This window comes from Akebia trifoliata, chromosome 16, assembly GCF_017979445.1.
Source record: "Akebia trifoliata isolate Shusen 1 chromosome 16, ASM1797944v1, whole genome shotgun sequence".
Classification (NCBI taxonomy): domain Eukaryota; kingdom Viridiplantae; phylum Streptophyta; class Magnoliopsida; order Ranunculales; family Lardizabalaceae; genus Akebia; species Akebia trifoliata.
Genome location: NC_141390.1, coordinates 15,989,283 through 16,005,044, shown reverse-complemented (window position 1 = coordinate 16,005,044; position 15,762 = coordinate 15,989,283). Strand labels below are relative to the sequence as shown.

The window sequence follows — 15,762 nt, the reverse complement described above, 5'->3', positions numbered from 1 at the left end:
ATTATTTTAAGGGTATTTTTGTCTTGTTAAAATAGAGAGGGATAATATTCTTATTTCCCATACGGTCCAAAAAGTTCGTTTATGATTTGGTTATGGGCAAAACACACACACATACACACACACACACACAAAATGTAATATTTATCTTTACTAATATAATCAGTCATTTTGGTCAAAATCCAAAAATATTACAATCACACAATCGCAAGTCCCGAAAACACGTTGTTCAATTTATAAAATTATAAAAATATCCTTCTATTATATAATCTTCAAAAAATCCTTTAATGAATAATTTAAATTACAAATAAATCCTTTCAACACATGTGCATTTGCACATGCCACCTTCTAGTTATTATAATGAGAAAAGACCCTAGTAGGGATGGTTGACACCTAAATTTTCTCGTAGAAAAATGATTTCACAATTGAAAGCGCCCTCGATCCGCGGGGTGCGCGGATCCGCTTTTGACCCTTGAGGTTTGGGAGTCGCCACCTAGTTATTGTGGTCTAGGAACCAAACTGACTCTAACATGGATAAAAAGAACTAATCTACCATAAAAAATCTGAATTCGGGGATCAAGTTACGGGGTTGGAAGGTATTAGGCACCAACCCCGCCCGGCCAAAGCCGGTCTCTACTAACTTCCCAAGTAAATTACATTGCTAAAACCTAGATAAAAATAAATAAAAATAAAAATTTACCTTTCCGATGGCAAGGACTTGGTTCCCTCAGATCTGACAAAAAGAGCTCCTTGTACCGTGCTCCCTTACTTCGTTCTGTTTCCGGATTTGACTTTGGATCTCCGAGGCAAGGTATCTCCTTGTTTTTGAATCTAAACTCTTCAAGTTCGTTGTGGATTTGGGGGTGTTTTTAGAAGACTTTTAGGTGTTTTCTAGACTAAAATTGAAGGAGGGATGTTAGTTAAGGAGTTGGGGCTCCAAAACTAGGGTTTATGGGGGGCTAGGGGAACTTCTAGACCTACTTCTCTTAGGGTTTATAATTTGATACGAAAATAGGGTGTGAGCACCTCTATTTATAGATGTTTTTAGGGGTTGATTTGGATAGAGTTAGTGTTTAATTAGAGATCTTTTAATTAGAGTTGTGTTTTAGTTTGACTTGTTTTAGGTAGAATTGTTTTTTAATTAGAATTATTTTAGGTAGAATTGTGTTTTAATTCAAATTGTTTTAGGTAGAATTGTTTTTAAGTTAGAACTCTATTAGATAGAGTTATTATTTAATTAGATCTCTATTATGACTTTTAGTCTTATTTGATTGACTTTTAATGTTTTGACTTTAGTCTTAATTGATCGATTTTCAATATCTTGACTTTAGTCTTGCTTAATTGACTTTAATTTTGACTTCAGTCTCACTTGATTGACTTTAATACCTTGACTTCAGTCTTTCTTGATTTACTTTAAATTTTTGGAGAAGACCCCTCCATTATTTCTTTAATTCTTTGGACCCCCAAATGGAGGGGTCCTTAAAGAAATATCCCACGAACCCTCAACAATTTTACCCGAAAGTCCGATTGATCGATTTTTTAATTCAAAATTTTAAATTAATTTCATTAATGTTTAAATTTAATTATTTAATGTTTTATTTATTAATTTCGAATTTTTTAATTATGAGAATTGTGAAATTACCGTTTTGCCCCCGGAGAGGACTTTTCACGTTTTAAGTCGATTTTTAATGTTCTAGGATGTTTTAGAATCGATTTTTCGTAAGGAATTCAATGAGAATGTTGGTTTGTGTCATTTATGAAAATTTTTATGTGAAATGATAGTGAACTTTATGAGGGGCATTTTCATAATTTTATCAAATTCTATTAAAATTGGTGAAATGATTTATTTGATTCCGATTTGTCATTTTATGTGTTCGAATGGATTTTCCTAAGCGTAACGTAGGCTCTAAGGTTATTTTGAGGTTAGGGGTATTTTGGTAATTTGGTAATTTTTAGTGATTTTTATCGTGAAGTTTCTTTCTGGTCTGCAAGATGATGATTTCTATGTTTCTGGGGTCGTATTTTCCTAGCGTAGCGTGGTTTCTAAGATTTTGTCAATTCGAGATACCCCATCAGGATTTCTGAAACACATCTGGTAACAAAATAAAGTAATGGGATACACATCCATCATTGGGAATCATTGCGATCGGGTTGACGAGTTGATTAATCAGGCGGATGCAAAAATGGGGTGTCTACAACAATACATTTAAACTTATGAATTATTAGGGTCCTTTTAATCAAAATCAATGAAATTGCAAACAAACTCCATAACCACATTAGTTAATTTGTTGAAATTACAAAAGTATTCTTTTAATCTTCAATAATTATATGAGAAAAGGGTACAATTCAAAGTTAATTATTAAAATTCTTATTTTAATTAATATGAGGTAAGGGTATGAAGCAAATTCAAAATGATTGTGCTATTTACATCCACCATTAATTGTGTTATCCGCACCCATTTAGTTCTTGCCCCTCACAAATTTTTTGGAGTATTTTAGTAATACCCCCGTGTGAAATGGGCGAAATTAGGATCACCCTTGCAAAATGCAAGATGAAGTCTACCCTTTGGACTTTCGTTAACATGTTCAAACCGTTCCAACTTTTGTTCAGTTGACGATATATTGTCCAAATACCCAAATTACCATTGTAGCATTTAAATTACCAAAATGCCATGTTTTTATTAAAAAAAATAAAAATAAATAAATCTAATCTAAACCGTTGGATTGAAATGTTTTATACTATTGGATTAAAAGAAAAACCCAAATTCCATTTTCTTGAAGAAGAAAAAGATGAAGTTAGGCTTTCACCATTATGTCACTTATTCAAGTTAGTGTCTACCTTTGTTATTATTGGATCGTCCTCAAGAGTGTTAGGATTTTATTCCTTAGATCTATTGCTTTGAAACCCTACCATTAATATCTTTGAATCTGATTTCGATTCTGAATTTGATTTTGATTAATCAAGTTAAAGATCTCATATTTTGTGCTATGAGTGGATGTTTCGACTCTCAAATGAGTTATTTTTAACAATTTTGACCTCAAGACTTAAATTTTCATAGAAAAAGTCAAAACAACGAACTCATTTATATTCTTTTTTGCATGAAGGGTATAACTAATATTAATATTTATAGGAGGGGGTCAATTTCTTCATTATTTCATATTTTTCTCTTGATTTTTGTTTTTTGTTCCTACATTTTCCATGTAGAGAATCTCAGCATTGGGTTAAAGAATACCTTTGGGATGAGATGAAAACAGTTAGATTGAGATGAACACAATGAGATTAGGTTGAAAAAGATGAAATTGGATTGAAAATGAAGAGAACAAGACGAAAACAATGAGATTTAGCTTCAAAAACACAACATTTAGGTTTAAATCAATGAAAACTTGGGTTGATGGATTTAAGGATTAAAACAATTAGATCGAACAAAGTTGGATTGTTTTAATAGAAAGACATATTTGTAATTTCAACAGTTTTTTTTTTTTTGTGTGTGGACATTTTACCATCTCTGTTAAGAAAAAATCATTTTTGTTAATGGTTTGATTGCCGAAAATCCAGGGGGTAGACATCATCTTGGAGTTCACAGGGGGTGACCCTAATTTTGCCTATTTCCTAGGGGGTTTTACTAAATTACCCAAAATTTTGAAATACCATGTGCACCCAATTGAACTTTATTCGATTTTCTTCTTTGCATCTATAAGGTTTCAACGAGGATTTCGTAATACAAGAAGCAATACCCTTAGATCTTGCAAAGTAGTTTAAAAATTATAATGGATGCCTAAACTCTTGCTCTAGGGGTTGTTAGGAAATCTCGGCAACAATAAATAAATAAATAAATAAAGCTTCATTTAGTTGCTTACTATCGAATTTTCCAACAAAGATTCAGTATCATCCCATTGAATCCATCTAAAATGTCTCGATAGATTCTTACCTTGTGCCAAACGGTAAGTTCCTATCAAATCGTTTTAGGTAGATTTGGTAGGATCTTATCATGTCATAGTGAAAATATTTGATAGTTTTCTATTGAACAAAAAGTTAATCTTTTTTAAGTGGGTGTAAGTAATTTTTTTTATGATCAATTTGATTATTTCACCATTCCTTTTAATTTGGATCTAAAAAGTAATGCACTGGGCATAAACGGTGGGTACAAATAGTCACATTTTGAATTGACCTAACTCCTAAGTAACAATTTAAATTGGCGAGATTTACTCGACAGACCATACTGTCGCATTTTTATTACAAAAACTCCCTTAGAGTTCTGACAACTCCAAGGGAACCTTACATTTATGAAGTTTGTTACTTAGCAAACCTTTAAGTGGGGATCCATTTCATAAAATTCAAAATGACGCAATTAATTTGTAACTTAACATACCACATCATATTTTGGCATCCTGAGACATGATTTGATGCCACAAGGTTATATAAAAGGCAAAATTCTAAGAACTTTGAACAAAAAATTAATTAATTTTCATTGTAGAATTTTAATTTTACATTTGACACTTCGGTAGTTAACCATTTTTTTTTTCACCTTTGTTAAAGTGTCAAAAGGATTTTTTTTTTCTTTTGAATCTAACTTTTTCCATGAAAATCTAGAAGGATGTGACGGTTGGATTGCCAATTTGATAATTCGTGTGAGCCTAACAATCCTTTGTAAGATTTGAAATCTTACTAAGCCATGCTTGCCAGATTCATAAAGTATGGTTTGTTCAATAATAAACTTGATAAAACAAGGTAATATTTTTTTTAAATAAAATTTCAACAGAAAGATCTGCAGCATCTGCCCAGTAAATCTCTTTTTAAATTACATAAACACCATATGATAGGTTAAATTATAATTTATAAAAATAATTATATTTTTTTTAACCTTACATAAATCCTAATTTTCGTAAGTTGTGTGATATACATGTTAGTTTCCATAATACATGATGACCAACTAGTTTTAAATTAGGGAAAATTACTTGAAGGACCATATTAGAGGGCCTTTTTTCTAAATAATTCTTAAGTTTTTGACCTTCTCTAAATAGTATATTTAGTAATATTTTCTTTTCTTAATACTCCTCCACCACATCTCACATTTGTAATGTCTTTGAAATACCCAAACTATCATTTTCTCATTCTCTTCACTTAATTAGACTTTTTAATAGCGATTTCAATCATTTCCGATGACTTTGATCATGAATGATGAATGGAGAATGACATTTTCTTAATTTTGAATATTTAGATGTATTTTTTATTTATTTATTTATTATGATCCTTCATTAAAAAAAATAAAGGATGAAGTTGAGATTCTAAATTTTTTTAAGATTACATTGTAACTGTTGATTTACGAATATTATATATGTATTTTGAGTATTTCGAGGAGATTTACCAAGTATCAAAGTAGAAAAAATCAAAAATCTTATTCAAATCACATTGTCAAGTTCACCACTTTTTATGTATAGTTCAGCATTTTTACTTAAATGGATTATTAAGAGTAGCCCAAAAACTTGAGGGATTAAATAGAAAAAAAAAAAATCCTCTACTAGGTCCTTTAAGTAATTTTTTCTTTACTAAGAAAATGACATAGACAAGTGCGAATTGATTCGTCTCATGGGTCAACTCGGTCTTCATGCCTCCCAAGGTTTTTAAACTCGGTATTATGTCTTGTTTAGCTCTAATACCGAGTTGACTCGAATGATATGTCTCTTCTCGTTCAAGTTGTCTCATTCGACAATGAGACAATGATTTTTATCCATTTAAAAAATCTGAAAAAATTTAGAAATAATTCCTATAAAAAATGAATCCAAAAAATGTAATATTAAAAAAAAAAAAATGATTTTGGAGTGACATAATTGAGGGTTGAGACTTTAACTCGTTTGTATCGATTAACTCGAACAAGATTTTGAAAATCTCGTCTGATATATCTCATTTAACTCACGAGTTAAGTCATTACTGTACTGTCTCGTTTGTATCGCCTGAGATAATCAAAAATATCGTCCGAGACGACTCGTTTACCTCACGATACGTGGTCGTCTCATAACACTTTGTGAGTTGGTCTAGTTGGACTCGAATACCGAATTAACTCAGGCGATACGTCTCGTTCTCGGACGAGTTAAAAAACCCTGGGCCCTCCGGCTCGAATAGATCCCCTCCGTTGCAAAACCTTTGTTATCAAAGTTTCAGGTCAATGTAAGCAAAAGAAAGCGGTGGAAGATGGGTTCAGATGACCAAACCCCCAAAACATCATCATCATCGCCATCCGACGGTTGGAAGGAGCGCGTCTTTTTCCCTACTCTCTTTGCAGGTCTCTCTCTCTCTTTCTCTCTCTCTCGCTGTGTGTGTGTGTGTGTGTGTGTGTGTGTGTTTATGAATATTTGATTATTAATCAGATCCTTTACTTTCTAGGGTCTCTATATATGATTTTAGACTCAAATTCTCCTTAAAAAGCTTTAATTACTTGACATTTTCGTTGAAAATCTGTTAAAGTCGAATAATTCATCAAAGTTTTAATTAAATTGATCGGAAAAAATGAAAAGTAAAAAAAATATATATATTGAAATTTTCTACTTCTTTTTTCTTCCTTGAAAAAAAAAAAGAGATTTTTGAGGTTTTTTGTTCCACAGGAGTGGTTGGTGGAGTAACTGGATTGGTATCTAAACATCGGAGAACTCACGGTCTTACTAAAATTTGCACGACATACGCTACTAATTTCGCCATTGTTAGTGGATGCTATTGCGGTAAGTTTTCTCTTACCATATACAACAGACTCAATTTTTCACAATTTTATTTCTTTTGTTTTTAATCTATAACTTTATTAGTTATTTGGTTCTTGTTGAACAATTTAATAATCTAATAAATAGATTTTCTATATAACTGAAATCTAAAACGTTAAATTTAACTATAGAAAAATGGCAAATTGAAGCATGAGTTGCTATTGAACTGAATCCTATTACATGGATCATAAGTTGGAGGGTTCTCTTTTTTCAGTAACTTCATTTGCCATGTGTGGATAAAATCCTGCCACTCCTGAGAATAATTCTGGTGTGTAGATCCAGAAAAAACGTTCCCTTTCTATTTTCTTGGACTATAATTTAGAGGGTGAAATGGAAGACGATATGTTTGCTGAAAAAAAGCAGGTGTTTAGGGATAGAAGGCTTTAAAATGGCAAATGTGGCATTGCTAGGTAAATGGCTTTGGAGATTTGGAGAGGAAAGGTTGAGTTTGTGGAGGAAGGTTATTAGAGGAAAATATTGGGAGAAATTGCATGGGTGGGATGGTAAGGAAGTGAAAACACCTTATGGGTGTAGTTTATGGAGGGGTATTATGAGTTTGTACCCAAAATTCAAAGAATTGGTAGCTTTTGGATGGGGAGTGAGGAGAGAATTCATTTTTGAGAGGATAGTTGGTGTGGAAATTCATCTCCCTTGATTCAATTCCCAAGGTTTTTTGCGTTGTCTTTAAAAAAGGAAAAAACGATTGCTCAATTTATGAGCAATTCTACTAACAAGCGTGCTTGGGATTTGAGTTTTAGAAGGGATTTTAATGATTGAAAAATTCAAGAGTTGACAGAGTTGATCTTCAAGCTTGATTAGTCTTTATAGGAGAGATCAGAGCATGATAAAAGGGTTTGGACTTGTACGAAGGATAGAAAGTTTTCAGTAAGATCATTTTGTGAGTCGATTTCACACCAAGGAGTTCTTTTCTTCCCAGTGGGTCCCATTTGGGGTCACAAAGTTCCATCAAAGATATCTTTCTTTATTTGGTTGGTGGTTTTGGGTAAAATTCTATCTTTTGATAATCTTATGATTAGAGGATTTGTGAGTCCAAATGTTTGTTCCATGAGCTTAAAAAATGGGTGAATGGATTTTTTCATCTGTTGCTTTATTTTCCTATGGTAAGTAAGATTTGGGGTCATTTCTTGTATCTACTCAATTGCTCATGAGTGTTTCCTAACTTAGTTGTTTATTTTTATTTTTTTCAAATTTGGAACCATAATCCTTTCATGTGCAAGAAAAGATACTTATGGTCTATTACCCCCTTCATTGTGTGTTGGGTGGTATGGTAAGAAAGAAACATAAGAGTCTTCAAGGGGAAGGAAATGGGGTTGCAATATATTATCGTGGAGGTGCTTGGCTGTTGTTTTGGAGCAAAATGGAGGCGAATTTTAAAGGGGTGTTCTTTGACGATTTCATATTCAGATGGGATGCTATGTGTAATAATTAGTGCTTTGTTTTTAGTTGTTTTTGTTGATTACTAATATTTCTAATTGTTTGCTTTTGATGTACCTTGGCTGGTTACCTCAACCGGTCCTTCAAAGGGATGAATGTTGGGAGTAGAAACATATTTAGGAAGAGAGTGAAATGTTTGTAGGGATGACATATTTAGGAAGAAGGAAAAAATTTTAGTGTGAGGGAGGGAGGTTTTCTCGGATAGCCAGAGTTAGTGGGACTGTGGAAGAGCTTGGTTGAAACTCAATGGGCTTGTTTCCTTCATTCTGGTTTCTTTCCTCCGAAAATAACTTACCTAGTTGGATTAAATATGGAGTGAATGCTATCTTGGATTGTTTGCCTTGATTCTTTTGACTTTTGGGGGATGACATTTTCACCTCCAATAGATTAAATAATGAGAGATTCTTAATATTTTGCGGTCTTGAAGGCTGCTAGCTAATGGACAGTGTTTCAAAGGGATAGTCATCTTTTTGACGAATGCTAAAGCCTAGAAATGTCTTACCAGGCATGCAAGTTTTGTTCTTGGAAGACGTGGTTTTAGTCTGCACATATCTCCACAACCCAATTGAACATTGTATATAACTAAATACATCCACAATTGAGAGGCACATGACTTCTTTTTCCATTCTATAGAATTTCTCATTACTTGTGGATTTTAATTTTATCTTTTATTGATATACATACCCTTTGGACTTCCTTCTTTTTATTTGTTCTAGAGAACTTCTGTTTTCTCAATCGTGTTCCCCACATGGTGCGACAGGATCTATTCCCTAATCCTTATAATTGTGCCAATTCGTCATTCTTATTACTAACCATATCCAAGTTAAAGTTAATGCCAGCAAGAACTATAAAATGGGCTGATGTTTTTGTGAGGATGATCTCCTCACCATAGAGATCATCCTCACAAAAAATCAGCCCAATCTGAAACTTTTTACCCATATTGGACAAATTTTGGCTCCCAACGTTGGCTCCCTAGTGTTGGCAGCTGAACCTGACTATATATATATATCTGTGTGTGTGTGTGTGTGCATGTGTCAATGGCACCACGACATTAGAAAATCAAATCACAATTATAGAAATTACATCAAAATAAAATTTAAAATAAGGTTTAAAAGAAGAAATTTCTTAGTTAAACATAAACAATATATTTAGTAGTATGGGAAGCATAGGTGTAAAATAATGCTTATAATGGAATTAAAAATAAGTAAAGAAAATAGTTTCTATTTGCAAGATAAGCTTATGCCTCAACAAAAACATGTACGCCTCAGTCACGTATCGACTGAGATGTATGCCTTTTAAACGAGTTGTAACGCGTCATCCACGCCTCTAGTGTATGGACACCTCAACCTACCACCTCAATGCATTTTTGGTGTGCCTCATACTGAGGCGTGCCTCATACTGAGGCGTGCCTCGAGGCTCATGCCTCAAACGCCTCTGAAAATATTCAATCAACCAACTTTTGCAAAAGAACTCTCTATTGGAGTGGGGGAGAACTATGAATATAAGAGGGTCATGGGGCTTAACTGGAGTATGAAACACTCGAGAGTGGATGAAAATATACACTCAACACTCCCCCTCACCTGTAAGAGTGGAAAGAATCGAACTTGTGACCTATACGAGCCTAGTGCTCTGATACCATGCTAACCAACCAACTAGTCCAAAAGACTAATCTGTTGGAGAGGAGGAGAACTATGAATATAAGTGGGTCAAGGGGCTTAGGGGGTATGACGAACTCAAGAGTGGAGGAAAATATACACTCAACAAGTTCTATTATTTTTCCTTGGGATATGGCTTCATTGATGATGATTGGCACCAAAGGCCCTTCTCACAGATTGCAATTATTGGTTTTTATTCTATTTGCTTACTATCTCAATCAGGTTTATTTTATTTTATCTTTTGAAGGGGATACTTATGAAATATGTTGAATGAGGTTACTTAATGATTAGAGTGGGGAGCAATAAATTATGCTTAGTATCTAGATTAAACATGTTTCACCTTGAGATGCGGCTTGATAGTAGACATACACAATCCAATCTTAATATGAAGATAAGAAGACCTAAGTCAACTTTGTCAACCTCGAGATTCGTACATTGGGAACCTTTAACACCGAAGTCCTTAGTTGGGATGTTGTCGTGGTTTCTAACAAGGAGACTTATCTTTCTAATCAAGATAAGTCTCCTTGTTAGGCAAGGCAGGCTTGAGAGTAGCTGAGTTCTGGAACCTAAAAGTGGTTGTTTGATCCCTTGCCAAGATTTGAGAGTTTGAAGGTTGTTTACTCCCTATTTGGGAGTTAGAAGTCGAGAGGTTGTTTGGTCTTGAGTTGGGAGGTTCTCTAGTCCCTAACTAAGAATCAGGAGTTGGGAGTTGTGTAAAGGATGACATGACCACTTAAATTGACCTCCTGCCAATCAAAGCATGGTATTTGAATTGACTCGATCATTGTGACATCTCACCTTCAACATTTGTGTGTAACTAAACATATTCTACTGAATTGGCTCCAAGGACCCTGATACCTACTCAACAATTGCAATGAATCTTGTCAAAATTGTGTTAATTTCTTTCTTATTTATTTGATTTATTGTTGTGGTTGATGCAATTGATTCATTGTATACATTTCGTTGGGTGATTTAATCATGATTGTTGGGATGAAACTCAAGGCATTGAGGGCATGCCAGATTTTTACCCCTATAATAACCATAAATGCATAATAAGATATATGATTCTATATATTTCAATGTAGACAAAAGACGTGGCAAAAGCTCGTTTATCGCTATCACAGAGATAAACAGTTGCATACACACTAGCTCATCCGCCCCGCCCACCAACTCAATTCGCTAACATGTATATTTAAAATACTTTTGTTCATATTAACCCACACAATGGGAAGGATGTATTTATGTATGATGTATTCAATTAAAAAATATATGGATAACAGTTGAAAGTGATCCATTTCTGGATTTTGATTTCCCCTTCGATGGTTTGATTGCGAAAATGATGTTTAAGTTGATCACTGTGGAAGCCAAAATCTTCCTGGTTGAAGTAGAGTGGAAAGGAAAAGTCAAGCTTATTTAGACTGTTAAGCAAGGAAGAAGATCGATGTAGGCATTAACTCTTTCGGAGGATGAAAATATTTTACTTGCTAAGGTCTCTTATATGACTACAATGGCAGTAATGGGAACGTGCTGTGATGTTCCATTTGAAAGAACCAAATCAATGAAGAGAAGTCTAGAGGTTATGGGAAATTTGTAAAGATGACAAGCATTATTCCTAGAGGAAGGAATGAAACCTTGGTTTTCTCAGAATGGTCAAAAAACGTTTGGATATCATTAGCAGATATCCTGCTTTCTATAGGTAGGGAGTAATGTATGCACTAGAAGGAAGATGACTCTAGTGTATATGAGATACCTGTTCTAGAACCCTTTGCTAAAGTTGCAGGGGAAATCAAATCAATCAATGATGAAGGAGGATAGAAACTTGTTATCTTGTCTATAAATTTTTTTTTGGATCACTAAACCTATTTTTAATGAGATCAGTAACTTGGTGATGGGGGGAAATGAATCCAGGTCTATGATATCATCACGCATAAATTTTACCAACTAAGCAAGCTGGCCAAGATTACATCTTGGCTATAATCTTAGTGCCTTTGTAGGAGATTTTGTAGATCTCCCACTCCTCGAGATTCATTGGATTTTTGATACTTCAATCCTTGAACTTCATGTTGCAATAAATGCTAGCTCCGGTCATCTTCTCCGTCAATCCTCACCTGAAAAGATACCAGTGTGGTGCCGGCTAAAGAACCTCTAATAGTCAAGTTAGTACTTGATGAAAATTTCAGAGCAAAGAGAAGAGAACTAAAGTACGAGGTTTTCTCTATGGCTTGTGTCTTGGGTATTGAGTGGGAGAGATCTCCTTATTTATAGAGTGAACTCCTTTAATGAAGGTAGTAAACTTAGTTGTAACCACTCCCAATGTTGTTTAGTATTTTTTAACATTAAAGACCCGTGATGCTTTGATGATATTGAAGACCTATTCCTCATGGTTCTTGTAACTTACATGAAGAGTGGTCTTAATTACGTAATTGCTTCAACTCGGTAACTGTTTGGTTTCACGAGTTGGCTTAGTTGAGTTATGCATTTGTAACTCTTTCGGGCACGATGACTGTTTTACCTTGGCAGTCGAGTTTATAGCAGTGTCCTTTGCTACTTGGGTGGCTTTATTTGAGATGGTGATTGGTGGCATTACCTTGTCATGTTGTTGCTCAGGTAGCTTTATACAATCCTCTTAGTGTCTTAATCTCTTTAGAATAATTCCCTAAAGGAAATAGTAAAGGATTACTTCATGGTTTGATGTAGAACTGTATTATCGAATTGAGTGGATCGGTCCACTTCATTGAGTTGAGAGATGGAGAGAAGGGTCGGCTTGGGCCGAAATTCCTATGTGGATAAGGTGAAGAGGGGTTAGCTCATGTCCTAGTTGAAACACAGTGATGGGTTGGCCATGGGGGCCGAACCGCCTAGATGAAACATGATGAGGGGTCGGCTCCCCTCATCGTTATGATTCATATCCATTTGCATGAATGCCATATGATACCGATTTGGGGAGTCTAATCTAGCAGTTCTCATTTCTAATTTCATGACTGACCTGCTTCTATTGACTAATGTCTGAAAATTAGTCTTCCATCCTAGACCCTAGACGGTACAATTGGTCTATCTAGGTACTAATCTAGATGTTCAATTGGTTGACAACCATTTTGAGGAGTCATAGATCAAAAAATCATGTTGACTGCCTTTCTTGATGACAATCCAAATATGCAAAGAAAATAAGAATATTAAAGTGAGAAAAGTTACTATTGGTCATAAAGCCCACAAGGCCATGCATTGAGTGAAGCACCGCTTAAGCAACGTTGTCTTAGCGATCTGAAATTTTTTGCATTGAACAGGAGTGCGCGAATTTGTAGCTGCAACTCGTGGTTCAGGACCTGGTGACCTCATGAATTCTACAATAGGAGGGTTTGCTAGTGGAGCTCTTCTTGGCAGACTTCAAGGTTAAGTTCCATACTTTTCTTTTTTCCTTTTCATATCTTGTTATACTGGTTTGCTTTTTGTTGTATTTAGTTGGCTAGTTCTGTGTATTTTCAATTGAAATTCTTGGGTCAGGATGCTCAAATCAACTTCCGCCTGGACCTAGTGGTGTTGTTCACAGAGTACATTAGCGAAGTAACGACACCATTTGACTAACAAATGAGATTATCCTTACAGTCCAGCCTATTCACTTGTTAAGGACAGCTTTCAATCATGTTTCTTTTGGTCATCTAGAATAATTCTGCAGATTTGATTGTTTTGATAATCTAATTTGATTGGTTGGATCTTTTGCTCTCATCTCCTAATGTAACCTCTCTGATGGTGTCCCTCCCTTGCCTGAGTAGTGCTGCTATTGTGCCTGTGGAATATCCCGATGGTACGCAAGTGGGGATTTTTTAGTTTCTCTTCAACGAAAGTGCAAGTCTAGATTTTTTATATTCGATTGAAAAACCATGCTTCCTGGATGACTGGGTGAGCTCCGTTTATACTAAAATCCATAAATGACCATCACTGAGAAAAATATCAGCTCCTGGTATTCAAGCATAGCCTTTGTTGATCCCACGCCCACCTAAAAGAAATTTCCAATATAGTAGGATGATCTCAAGCAACTTGATATCTCGTTCTGCCGGTGACTGAAAAATTGCTCCTTAAATCAATAATTTCCTTTTATTATTGAAATGTCCATGCTGTCGTTAAATTGAAAATTTCTCATATAATGGTGTTTCAGGTGGTCAATTTGGTGCAATCAAATATTCTTTCATCTTTGCTATATTAGGCACTACAGTAGATTTTACCGTTCTGCGAATAAATCCTATCCTTCATAGCTACAAAGAATCGACATTTGGTGACACTGAGAGTTCACAGGAGAAGGCAAGTAGTTGGTTCAGATTGCCGGAGTGGTCTCCCATCCAAGTACTAGATGAGGAAGCCCTTGCAGCAAAACGTGCTCGTGAACAACAACTTTATGCCGAAAGAATGCTAGATAATCTAAACGACAAAAAACCTTGATGGTTCTTGATTTTGTAGGGTTTACAATTTCTTTTGTAATTTGAGATACCTCTTCTGTCAATGATCATATAGTGGTTCTTGTTGCCTGCTTTTCTTGATTTGCAATATCATGTCTTCTAATTTTTTGCTTCCTTTCCCTTTTTGTGTCTTCCCCAAATGGACAAATGATGTAAGTCATGTTCCAAACAACTCAAAAGAGGGCTGGATTTTGGTTACTGATTGTTTGGATAGTTTAAAAGTATGGTACATTGGATATTTTTTAGAGTATTTGTGTACTATCTTTTAAGAAGCAAGAATCGTTTTTTACTACTATATAAAATTAGTAAAACCCTATCACAAAAACTTAATATGTTTATGAACATAAACCAACTGATTCTTTACTTGGAAAACCAAAATACCCTACAAACTTTCCTTTTTTTTATTCTTGGGTGTATTATAGGTGGTATAAATCAATGTTTTCAAAGGTGTTGGAGGCTTGCCTCAGGATGAGGTTCTTAAAGAAACACTGAGGTTTTAAGGAAACATCCTGTTTTCCCCTCAAGGCTTATACTCTTTCTTCTCATGCTTACCCCCAAAAGAAAAAACAAAAAAGCGTAGAACATCTCCAATGGCAATGCTATGTTTGCCTCTTTCGATTCCCTTTTTTGAAATAATAAAGTGAATAAAAATGTCATATTTACATGTTTCTTCAATGCTTCCTCTCAGAAAATTGCCATTGGTATATGCTTGAGATGACAATTTGGTAAAATAAATAATCTAAAATAATATTTTTTTATATGCTTTGGATGACAATTTGATAAAAGGAGTAATTCAAAATACATTTTTGTGACGCAAGAAGACACTTTAATATATTTCATTTTTGAGATTCCATATGGCAACTGCATTGGAGATCATAAGTATCATTTATAGGAGACAATTCTAAAATTTGGAATTGTCACCAAAATTTTAGACGCTATTCAAGATGCTCTTAAGTCTTGAGGAAAGCAACACATTTTGGCACATTTAAATAAGGCATGTACCTTGTACCTTGTACCTTGTGCCTTGTGTAAGGGTCTTACATTTTTTTTCTCTGTTCTCCTAGAGTTGTAGTACCGTGACATACTAACCTTTATAATTAGGGGGAATTTCTTAATAGACTTGTGGGAGGGGTTTCTTTCTAAATAATCTCTAACTTTTAGACAGACAACTTGATAGCCCATTTAGTAAACTTTTTCTTTGTTAATAGTTGCTCAACCTCATCTATCATTGTAACATTTCTAGAAAACAAACTACCCTTTTTCTCATCTTCATTACATAGTTATGTTTTCTTGTATTTAAACATTTCAATAAATTTTTCTTTTTTCATAATTGGAAAATGTAGGATGTACTTCTAATTTTGAATATTTAGAAGTATTTTTTATTATTTATAACAAAATTAAATAACAAAGTTGACATTCTAATTTTTTTTTTTTTTTTTTTTTTTTTAAAGATTT

At 34.3% G+C, this 15,762-nt stretch overlaps 1 protein-coding gene across 1 annotated transcript; it reads left to right on the top strand.

Moving 5' to 3' along the window:
- Positions 1-6,115: 6,115 nt before the first annotated feature.
- LOC147382633 (Mitochondrial import inner membrane translocase subunit Tim17/Tim22/Tim23 family protein) lies at positions 6,116-14,505 on the top strand. Its single transcript, XM_086428745.1, has 4 exons — positions 6,116-6,277; positions 6,597-6,710; positions 13,141-13,245; positions 14,010-14,505. The coding sequence occupies exons 1-4, from the start codon at positions 6,187-6,189 to the stop codon at positions 14,288-14,290; spliced, it is 591 nt and encodes a 196-aa protein (XP_086284871.1). The 5' UTR covers positions 6,116-6,186; the 3' UTR covers positions 14,291-14,505.
- The last annotated feature ends 1,257 nt before the right edge of the window (positions 14,506-15,762 follow it).

What these genes read in the sequence shown, in the direction of transcription:
- LOC147382633 (XM_086428745.1), top strand. Translation starts at nt 6,187, where the DNA reads ATGGGTTCAGATGACCAAACCCCCAAAACATCATCATCATCGCCATCC. An exon ending in TTTCCCTACTCTCTTTGCAG is followed by an intron (nt 6,278 to 6,596) that starts GTCTCTCTCTCT and finishes TTTGTTCCACAG; the next exon opens with GAGTGGTTGGTGGAGTAACT. An exon ending in TCTTCTTGGCAGACTTCAAG is followed by an intron (nt 13,246 to 14,009) that starts GTTAAGTTCCAT and finishes ATGGTGTTTCAG; the next exon opens with GTGGTCAATTTGGTGCAATC.